At 41.8% G+C, this 11,905-nt stretch overlaps 1 protein-coding gene across 1 annotated transcript; it reads right to left on the bottom strand.

Moving 5' to 3' along the window:
* Window positions 1-310: 310 nt before the first annotated feature.
* On the bottom strand, window positions 311-3,736 carry AVPR1A (arginine vasopressin receptor 1A; the record flags this gene model as incomplete). Its single annotated transcript, XM_079937063.1, has 2 exons — window positions 311-597; window positions 2,752-3,736. 2 exons carry the CDS (start codon window positions 3,734-3,736, stop codon window positions 311-313), a joined length of 1,272 nt encoding a protein of 423 aa, XP_079793189.1.
* Window positions 3,737-11,905: the final 8,169 nt, after the last annotated feature.

Below are 11,905 nucleotides of genomic sequence, written 5' to 3'. Positions count from 1 at the left end.
CAAACCTTAGTTATGTCAGAAATAAAAAAAAAAACCCACAGCAAAATATAAAGCCAGGTGATTATGCTTTTTCCTTTAGAAATATGACTTCTGTTATTTCTGGGTTAGGTCTGCAGATTTTAGTGTGGCATGTTTTTATTAACATTCCATATAAAACAATTCATAGCTTTTGCTTGTAGCAATGTGAAAATGCAACTAGAAACACAGTCTTGTACTCAACAGATTGATTTATCTTATATTTGTTCTAATAATTTCTAGCTGGATTCAGTCAGTGGGCTGAAAAGTCCATTACAGGAGTCAGGCTGCATGCTCAGGATGAAACAGGAATGAATTGGATGGACTTGGAAGATTTAGCTGAGTCCTTCCACACGCCGGTCCTATTTGTGGGGCTTCGGTTGTTAGTGAAGGAAGTCTGTTTTCGGCTCATACTGTCAGAATCTTCTTTGTTGAATATTTGTTTCATGTTTTGGCAGCATGGGAAGCTTTGGATACAGTCTTGCAGGAGATGGCCACTAAAAAACATGTATATCCAGGGATTGCAGCAACTATTCAAGGAAGCCAGTAATGCAGTGATGGTGGTGGCCGGGTTTTCCGACTCTGTATGGAAAACATAAGGGGAGAGCATTTAACTAGTCAAATGCAAGTGACAGCACTGGATAAACTCATTTTTCTGTTGGTTCATGAAAGCTGGAAAATGTTATGGGTCAATATAGAAAATAAAGTATTTTGTTTATCAGTCAGGGAAATGGTTGGTGAATGGAAATTGCTTGGTTGTAAAATATTTTCATAGGCAAGATGCCTTGAAATTAATTCAAGGATTTTAAACCACTATTAAAATATTTAAGTAGAATGAGTGGGACTTCCAAGAGGTTAAGAATATTAAATAACTTAATAAAGTTTTGAATCCTTTGTGTTAGCACTAGCGTGTGCTAATGAACACAGCACTTAGAGAACGGCTTCCATTTCAGTGAAATTTCTAGAGGCTATAGCCACATATACCAAATTATATCCATCCTGATAACTCAGGCAAAAGTATGACATTATGGACCATGTTTAGTTGTTTTAAATTTTTTACTATTAAACATATTCTTGTAATAAGAAATCTATACCGAAGGGGATAGTTGAAATAGGTCCCTGAAAGATGCAATATTTAGTTGTTTTCTTTGGTTAATTAGAAGCTTCGTCTGATTTTAAAAGAAAACCATCTTTGATTGTGGCTTGAACAATTAAATTATATTACGAAGAACAGATAAATTAAGAAATTCCAACAGTCCTTTGAACTATTTTTTGTGTATTTGCACTGGTAAACTACATAAATATCACCTTTCACCATAGAACTATTGCACTGAGAATATACCTTTTCTAAAGGTAAGAATTATAGGCAAGCAGTGATTTTCCCTTATTAATTATGAACTTGGGCCTTCTCACTCTTGTTGCACCAGAATAAATTACAGGTTAGTTAATCAAACTTTGTGCTAAGATGCTACTCTTAAAGGCGATCAGGATCCAGGACTAAGACTGTATTCAGAAAGAATGGAAATCATCGACATACCTGTGCACAAGTGAAGAATTTTTTAGTAATTGTGTCTGAATCCTGATAGAGCAACAAATAGGCTGAATTTTTTATTTGATTAATACTTAAGAGGCTGCCAAGACCAAACAAGACAGGAAATATAGCATTTATGTTGTATTTTTCATCATCAGTGCTTTATAGCCATGACTTTTATTTGTCTGAATTAAATTCACTCTCAAGTGTTTAATTTGTACATACAACTTTCAAAGTATATCACAAATAACAAAAGGAGACACTTCTTCCCAGATACCTGTTTCCCAATTACAGTTGTTGTCAGCAACATTTCTGTAATATATTTGATGTGAAAAAAAATTTTTGTTTTCCTTATCAAAGGAAATTTTTTTTCAAGATACAATATTAAATAATGCTTTTGGGGGTAAGTTCTCGTGAAGCTGGTTTTCCTAGTTTGTGAAGGAATTAAAATCAAACGAGCTAGTAGGTGCGGAGGACATTCTCAGAAAACTACAAGAGTTGTGTGGAGAGATGTACAGCTGTGTGGTCAAGTTAGTGCTGAAGGACTAATGAGTCAGTCTAACAAATTTAGAGTTTATTAATAATCCTGCTTTGAAACACTGGGGAGAAAAAAGTGTTAAAGTAATTGTAGGAAAAAATCAAAACATTATGATAAGAAATGGAACACTAGCTAAATGCCAAATTAAAATGATTGACTTAAGAATCTCTCTTCAACACATTTAAACTATTTTCAAATTAAAAATATGTCCGTTTTACCCTTACTTTGGGGCATTTCTACAAAAATTTTACATTGCGGTACTTTTCACAAACTAGCAAAAAGCAGTTGTGACAGTATACATATTGCTCTGAATCCAACAGACTTCAAAGCAGGGTTTTAACACAGCGGTTAGTGCTTTGGCAAGAAGTCATTATTCTGTTCTGTAATTGCGCGGCTGACTCTAGGGCACAGTTTTCTGGATTTGTGGTTTTAGGAGCTCGTTACAAATGCAGATTCCTGGGCCCCATTCCAGATCTGAATCAAAACGTCTGGGGTGGGGACCCCACGACTTTGGCTTTTAACAGTTCCGCTCAAGATGTGATTCTCATGCACGAAGTTTAAAAACTATTGCCCTAGAGGATATTATGAAAAGAAACTCTCTCCCCCCACCCCCCCAAGCACACAGACCCCATCTGTGCACCTTACTCCATCGTCCCGCGACACCTACCGACCCAGGGGAAATTCTTATCCCAGACAGACCACATCTGGATGATGAAGAAGGGCGCCCAGCAAACGATGTAAGCCGTCACGATCACGAAGGTCATCTTCACCGTGCGGATCTTGGCGCGGGAAATTGTCTTCACGCTGCTGACACACGGCGCGAGCAGGAGCTCCTGGTGGAAGGCGCCACCTGCGCCCTCCGCGCGGGCGCCCTTGCCCTGGCGCACCGCAGTCTTTCCGCGGACGTTGCGCCAGATGTGGTAGCAGATGAAGCCGTAGCAGGTGCCCAGGCTGACCACGGGCGCCACGAAGATGCTGCCGGTCATCCAGGTCACGTAGGCGGGGAGACCCCAGGGCTGGATGAAATTGGCCCAGCAGTCGTAGGCCTTGGTGACGTTGCTCACTTCGACCACGGAGAAGACGAAGTACTGTGGAGTGCTCAGCACGAAGCTCAGCACCCAGGCGGCAGCGATCATGAGGCGCGAGCGGCGCGCCGGCTGCTGCAGCGTCTTCAGCGGGTGGCACACTGCGATGTAGCGGTCGGCGGTCATGACCACCAGCATGTAAGCCGATGCGAACATGGCGAACACCTGCAGGTGCTTCACCACGCGGCAGAGCCCGTCGGGTCCGCGGAAACGGTAGGTGATGTCCCAGCACAGCTGAGGCAGCACCTGGAAGAGAGCGACGGCCAGGTCGGCCAGGCTGAGGTGGCGGATAAAGAGGTGCATGCGGGACATCTTGCGAGGCGTGCGGTGCAGCGCCAGCAGCACACTGCTGTTACCCAGCACGGCCACCACGAAAATCACGGCCAGCACGGCGACCTCCAGCTTGGCCAGCTCCTCGTTGCGCTCGTCCGCCAGCGGGCTGTCATCTTTCCCGAGCGCCTCCGCTTCCCAGCTGGTGTTGGCACCGCTGGCGTCCAGAGGCCACCATGGGCTGGAGTTCCCTGCGGGCCCCGCGCCGGGGCTCCCGGAGAAGCTCATGCTGTCCATGCAGCGCCTCCTCGGCCTCGGCGGAGGCCCGCTCCCTTCCCGCCTGCTCGCGCGGTGCGCTCCCTCCTTGTAGCGCTCACCGCGAGCCGGGCTCTGCTCGCTCTCTTGCGGGTGTCTCCCGGCGCAGCGTGTGCCACCAGCCAGTTCGGCCGCTCTCGGTCGAATTGCCCGCCCCTTTGCCTGCGCTGCCCTGTCTCAACTCGGGCGAAGCTGGGGAGGTGCGCTCCGAATCTCTGAAAGCACTGGGCTCCAAACTCAAATTATTGATGCGGAGTTTGTTTCCCCAGATCGGGTTCCCTCTCGCCTCAGTGGTTGGAGACTGCTCGGTGCCTACACTCGCTGCCTCCCTTCCCTCTTCCCTGAGGGTTTTCTTTTTTCCCCCTCCCTACGTCGGTGATTTGTCCTCTTTGCATCGCTGCTGCAGGGGTGGGGCTGGGAACTCGCGGATTACTTGGCGTAATAGGGGGTTGACCGTGGCGCTTTCCCTCTCTTCTCTTCTAAAAAAACCTTGGAGATCTGGACATGTCATGCCTTTTCAGGGTTTACCATCATTTCCTCTAGCCTCCCTCAAGAGTCACCTTAACCCCCGCATTTGACTTCAACAGACGCTGTCAACATGATACCCAGAAATCCCGAGTCCACCGCCCGCGTGGGTGCTCTTGATGCTGAACTTGGCGCGTGTGCCCACCTGCTTCAGCTTGGGTGTCTCCCTCCGCAGCGGGTCCGCCCATCCCGGGGAAGCCACTCTAATTTTATTCTCAGGGCAACGTGGCTACGGGAATTTCGTCTCACACCAACCCCGCTCCTCTCCGCCCTCCTCTGTAGGGTAACAACTGGGTGACTTAAAGGACGCTCTCTTCCCGGTAACTTTGATGCCTGCTCTTTGTTACTCTGCCCGCGTTCGCGGACCGGAAGGACGCGCTCGCAGTCCCGGCGGCTGCCTGTACAGTGCACTTATCTGCAGCGGGGGGGAAAAGGAATGTCTCCTGGTTTTCCAGTTTCCCCCGGGGCTGGGAGCGTGTTGGGGGGTGGGTGGGACTTAAGGAGTTTTCTCTAAACTTGATTCCCGGGGTTTTCTCCGGGAAAAGCCTGATTCCCACAGCTGGGATGGGCGGGATTTGGGCCACAGTAGTCCATGGGGACTTCGTCTGGTTACTACTGAATCCTGGGGACATCTCCTCGGGTGGACGAAGAGCCGCTGCTGGAGAGCGGCAGCCCAGGCAGCGCTGTCCAGGACACCGGAGCGAAAAGCCGCCAGGCTCCTTGTGCTGGTGGATGAGAAAGAGGCAACCTCCAGGCAGAAAAGAGACTCTCTGAAGCAAAGAGAGAAAAGACCACCTACCTATTAATTAGTTACTCTGGGCAGCTGGAGCCCAGCTGCAGGGCATGAGACGGGCAGGATTACTAACCCTCTCCCTTAGCTCTGCCTTTAAACTTTGGTGAAGATACACTTGGAAGGACGGCAAGGGGGAGCTGTTTTCAGGCTATTTCACAAAAGAAGAAAAAAGGAAAAAGTAAACACTTTATAAGGTTATCTACTCTGTAGATACACGAACATGACATTTTGGTCAGAACATTTGTATATTGTGGCCATGGTATAATTTGATTGAGAAGAATATCTATGAAATGTAGGCAAAGAAACCAAAAGATTTTCTGAGATGCAGTTCTCAGTGATAATTCCACTTTGCTTCCCAGTTCATGCACGCTGAGTCCCAAGGCTGTCACACTAAGAGTGCTGGACTCGACCCTGGGAGTCCTTCATTGTGACTGCATAAGCCTCGGTTTATACATCTTTAAAATGGGAATGAAAGTACCCGTCTTACCTACTTTTGAGGTTACTTTGAGGATCAAGTAAGACAATGTTCTATTTGGGGAAATGCTCTCAAAACTACAAGGTGTGTGGCGTTGTCTCACTTTCTCCAAGATATCTTGGAGGCAAAAGACTTGAAAAGTTCAGAGACGTCAGTAAGTAAAATATTTCCAGACCACCTGTCTGGAAAAATCCTTCAAGCAATTAGGTAAAAGTCACTGACTCGGAGAGGTGACCTTCTTTTGAGTCACAAATTACATTATTAGTGTTGCATATGAAAAATAATGTCTGACCCTAGTGTCCCAGAGTATTGCAAAAGTGGTCCATTGGCCAGAACCTGGCAATTTTATTGCCCTTGCTCCTACACCTTTGAGCTTTGAGGTTTCCTGAAGGGAAGGAATCTACAGTACAGGGTTACCAAAGTTCCTTTGCGTGTTCTTATTCCAGATGGATGGTGTGGTAGCCTCTCAGAAAATCATTCATCTGTGTCAGGCCCTCTGATCCAATAATAAAACTATATCCAAGTTATAAAAATAACTTGTTAGGTTACATTGGTGGGCACAGTTGGAAGATATTCTTCTTCAGTGAACAGTAGTGCTAATTACCTGTGTGTATTATATATATACACACATATATATGATACATATATGTGTGTGTGTGTGTGTGTATATATATATATATATATATATATATATATATATATATATATATATATATGAAAAAATGTTCAAGGCAGATTCCACAACCCGGTCCCTCTTTTAAACTACGGAGTTTTAAAAATGTGTTTGTCTTGGTTTTACTCGTTCTCTATTCAAAGGAAACCAGGACCACTGAAATACTGACTCACTATTCATGTATCTGCTATGAAAATTACTCAGTGGAAGGTAAAGGAATTGTGGTCCTAAAATGTGAAAAGAACATAGTCAGTATTTTCTGTGGCATCTTGTGCTTTGTCTTAGAGCTATTTGTATTTGCTCTGTACTTCTTGTATTAAGACTTACTACTTTCCCCATCTTATTCTCAGTGGATTTCAGTTAACATATTTTGGGGGTGAAATGATGAAAAGAAAAAAATGGGAGTTGTGCATACTTGTCCTGGAGTTACCTTTCTCTGTCATTCTTCCTTCTTCCAGTTTGCAATTCCATATATTTAAGAAGTATTTCAGTTAATGAAAACAGGCACCCCTTTCCCTTACTACAATAGCTGTGTGACTTTATTTTAATCTTTCAGCTTCAAATTCTTCATCTGTAAAATCTTGGTGATAAAACATAATGCAGTGACTGCAAGGATTATTTAAGTTGTCATTTAAGTTTCTGGCATTTCATGGGTATTCAAAACATTAATTCTCCCTTTTTCCCCTGAATTTCTTCCATATTACTTGTTATTTTGCTGATAAGATTTTTCCTTCCAATTGAAGCAGCATTTCCCCACCTCCCTTCTGTGCAATAGAAAATGATGATAGGTTTTCTATGAGAAAAGAGCTCCACAGTTGAATACATTGGGGGAGGTGCTGTATTTGCATCTTATTCTCTCCTAGAGATTCATACATAAAAAACCTCTGAGAATCCTACTTAACTGTGTTTATCAGTGTTTCCCAAAGCTATTTGACCATGGAAAACACCCATCCTTTTACTTTCCCCGTGGAAGAGTGATGAACATGTCACAGGACAATGGATACAGTTTGAAGAACACTGAGTAAGTGTACTTGGAGTTCCAGAGCTCTGGGGTACTACCACCAGATTTAGTCAAATCAGAAAGTCCAGGGTCAGAGATGCCCAATGTCAATGGATTACATTTAGTTTATCACATTACCTTATGTACTGCCTTATAGCTGCAATCAATATGTTCTTCTTCCTTTCCTTAAACTTTCAGTTTACTTCTTGTCTTAGTGAGAAAAGGAAGAAATTGGGTGTCTGTAGGAGCATTCATTTTACTTCCATAGCCCACAATGACTCTTTCTCCTTCAATTACAAATTAATGACACTCTAGTCACAGGGCTGTAGTCTGGTATTCATACCATTACTTCTAGCAAATCAACAAATATTTGTTGCACATCACTCTGCTAGGTCTTGAGCTGGATACCAAGAAGTGTGTAATGGTCACTAACATTTAGTAAACACTTTGGGCCAGGCACTCTCACAAGCGCTTTACTTCATTTAATCCTCCCAGTGACCATCTAAGGGATGTACTCTTATAATTTCACTTTACATTTGAGGAAACAGAGGCACAGAGAGGTTAAATAACTAGGCTTGGGTGACACAGTTGGTCAGTATTAGAATAAGGATTTGAACAGAAGGAACTGATTCTGGCAGAATTTACAATCATAACCATCACACTGTACTGCCACCTGTGAGCCTCATGTTCCTGCATCTTACAGTCTCATATGGGGTACTTGGGTGGTTACTTAACATTTCATCTGTGTATGATATGTTCTCCTTTAAGACTAAGAGATCAGGTAGGATCTGCTCTGGTTATTCTATATCTTTGGTTTTCTCGTTAGTAAACTAAGTACAGGATAGTAGTAGTAGTAGAATAAATAATAATAGATAATATTAATATTTACCAATGCTGAATAAGCTCTTAATTTGTGAGTAAGAGCTTTAAATTTATTATTTTATTTACTCTTTCAAGTAGTATTTAAAATAAACTGTGTATAGGAATATACTTACTATTATCCCACTTTACAGGTGAATAAAACAAAGGTTAGGGAGGTTAAGCAACTTAACCAAAGTCACAAGACTCCAAGTGGCTGGGCTGAATCACACATCAGTCTGTCTGAAGTCCAGGCCTGTGTTCTAACCTCTGTGCCCTACTGCTGCCCATATACATCACAAGCATTTAACACATACTTGCAGAAAGAATTAACAAACATTGTAATAGAAACTGTTTTTTGAGTGCTGAAGGAACATACATTTCAGAAAGTGTTTGATGATTGGATAAATTAGGGATGAGTTCTTGAGGAGCCATCCTTAAGCACCTAAATCTCTCTAGTATCTCCATGAAAACAGAGAGTCAGCTTTTATATCTAGAGGGTCTTCAATGATTCTAGTCACCTTTCTGCCTTATGAATCCTGGACAGGTAAGTGTATATTTGATTTTAAAATTACCCAGTGAATGATTGTCTTTAACACACACACACACACACACACACACACACACACACACAGGATTCTAAAAAATGCTGCATGTCAAACATGGAAAAACATCATGTCTTCATTATAACACTGTTTACTCTATTGGGGTCAAAAGAAAAATGAGGACAGAATTTGCTCCTATTTAAAAAGTTTTATTTTCTTATGTGATAAAATGGGCTTGCCTGTTAGAAAACAGAGCTATGGCATTAAAGAGAGGCTCCCATGCTCAACAAAATCTCAAATATCCTAATATTTGTTGATGAAAAATTAAAATCTCATCACTTGTTTTGAATTTGAAAAATTCTAAGTCAGTCAATACAGCATTAGTAGAAAAGCCACTCCAAAGGAAGATTTCTAAATTTACTATTGATATCATATGTTCAGAAAATTGTTTGCATTAAAAATTATATGGTTGGGGCTTCCCTGGTGGCACAGTGGTTGGGGGTCTGCCTGCCAATGCAGGGGACACGGGTTTGAGCCCTGGTCTGGGGGGATCCCACGTGCCGCGGAGCGACTGGGCCCGTGAGCCACAACTGCTGAGCCTGTGTGTCTGGAGCCTGTGCTCCGTGGCAGGAGAGGCCACGACGGTGAGAGGCCCGTGCACAGTGATGAGTGGCTCCCACTTGCCGCAACTGGAGAAAGCCCTCGCACAGAAACGGAGCCCCAACACAGCCAAAAATATAAATAAATAATTAATTAAAAAAATCATATGGTTGATTTAATTTAAAACTTTAAAAAATATAAGCACATTTAAAATGTTGAGTTTAAAAATTTTGCTCCTGATGAATTAGTATGTATTTGGATTCTCTGCATTTTCATAGTTCAGCAACTTCAATATTATGCTTAGAATTTGATAATCATCAAGACACATTCTTTTAGTGAGTCGGCATCATTGAATCCACCTCTGTGTATTTATTAATTCCTTTTTCACAAGAGAAAAGGTTTGTGGTGTTTGAAGGGTGCTGACATCAGGAATTGTGATACTGTCATTATTTTGTTGGTCTACTGTGAATACTATCTTTTTAAAATAGACAAAAATTCTTTTTGCTTCTCCTTTTCTTCTTTTTTGAGGTTTGACAAGGGGTTAGTTTTGAAGAAATACATTCCATTTCTACATCCACTCCTCTTACCTCTTCTGTCTGCCGCCTCGCATATACTTGCCAGATGCTTGAAAGTTTCTGAAAATCTCTCTTTTTGCTATTACCAGGGAGGACTGTGATTAATATGAAATATGGTGCATTTTATTTTCATTAGGATTTTCATGGTGATAATTACATATTTACAACTAATTTATCCCTGGATAAAGCAGACCTGTTTCCTGAGAAAAGGTTTAATCCATTTGGACTACAACTACTACTCTATGTATATGTAAGAATCTCTAAGGTTTAATTTCTCCAAGTATATTTAAGATATGGATGTAAAATAGAATAGGTTTGAAATAGTTGGGGCTTTGCCTCAGTGTTCCCAAACAGACTTTTATCTGAAAATGTTTTCTGAGTACATGGTAAGTCAGTAGAATGAAATAACTATAAAGACATCATCATTACAATTTCCAGAGTACGTGCAATCAAATGGGTGTCTGATGCTCTTTATTTATTCCTACATGGAATACAGTATTAAAAAGGAAGAATTATTATGTAACTGATCTTGAGAGAAGACTTTTACACTTTCCAGAATCTCTGCCTATCTTGTGTTTGAAAAGCCAGTCCATCTTCTCAAGAATATAACTATTCTTTCAATGAGGATCTATCACAACAATGCAGCATTTTAAAAAGTTGTGTCAGGGCTTCCCTGGTGGCGCAGTGGTTGAGAGTCTGCCTGCCGATGCAGGGGACACGGGTTCGTGCCCCAGTCCGAGAAGATCTCACATGCCGCAGAGCGGCTGGGCCTGTGAGCCATGGCCGCTGAGCCTGCGCGTCCGGAGCCTGTGCTCCGCAACGGGAGAGGCCACAACAGTGAGAGGCCGCGTACCACAAAAAAAAAAAAAAAAAAAAGTGGTGTCACACAACTAAGTCCTGTATGGATTTATTTTATCATAATGGAATATTAACTTGGAGTACTCAGCCATAGAAGACCTGGGCAGACAAAAAATCTGGAACACACTTTTAATATTACTTCTACTGTGGTTATGAATAAGGGGAAGAAGAAAAAGAAGCTATATTCATTCATTTATAATGATAATAGCTGTATTTTCTTCCTAGAACAATATTATTTTATAAAAATGTGAAAACAGATAAAAATGTAAATAAAATTTAAAATGTTTCATACTACTCCCAGCACCCATAGATAATCACATGTATCATTTGCTTATGCTTTTCCAGTTCTTTTCCTGTGTGTATATCTCTTATAAAACTAAAATTAGACCATATTATGTAATATAATCTGATTTTTCAAATTCACAACATATTGTAAACTTTTCTCCATGTCATTGAATATTCTTCTATATCATCAGTTTTATGGCTTCAGACGTTTCCATCCCATTGATGCACCTAACTTATTTATTTTATATGTTTTTCTTTTTTTGAGGAGGAGGGTAGTTTTGGCCTCCTGGATGTCTTTTTTTTTTTTATCATCTTTATTGGAGTATAATTGCTTTACAATGGTGTGTTAGTTTCTGCTTTATAACAAAGTGAATCAGTTATACATACACATATGTTCCCACATCTCTTCCCTCTTGCGTCTCCCTCCCTCCCACCCTCCCTATCCCACCCTCCCTATCCCACCCCTCTAGGTGGTCACAAAGCACCGAGCTGATCTCCCTGTGCTATGCGGCTGCTTCCCAGTAGCTATCTATTTTACATTTGGTAGTGTATATATGTCCATGCCACTCGCTCACTTCGTCCCAGCTCCCCCTTCCCGCTCCACGTATCCTCAAGTCCATTCTCTAGTAGGGCTGTGTCTTTATTCCCATCTTGCCCCAGGTTCTTCATGACCATTTTTTTTTCTTTTTATTTTTTTTAGGTTCCATATATAGGTGTTAGCATACGGTATTTGTTTTTCTCTTTCTGACTTACTTCACTCTGTATGACAGACTCTAGGTCCATCCACCTCACTACAAATAACTCAATTTCATTTCTTTTTATGGGTGAGTAATATTCCATTGTATATATGTGCCACATCTTCTTTATCCATTCATCTGTTGATGGACATTTAGGTTGCTTCCATGTCCTGGCTATTGTAAATAGAGCTGCAATGAACATATTGGTACATGACTCTTTTTGAATT

This window comes from Stenella coeruleoalba (assembly GCF_951394435.1).
Source record: "Stenella coeruleoalba genome assembly, chromosome: 11".
Classification (NCBI taxonomy): Eukaryota; Metazoa; Chordata; class Mammalia; order Artiodactyla; family Delphinidae; genus Stenella; species Stenella coeruleoalba.
Note: the sequence above shows the minus strand (reverse complement) of the source record. Positions and strands in the feature narration are given on the sequence as shown.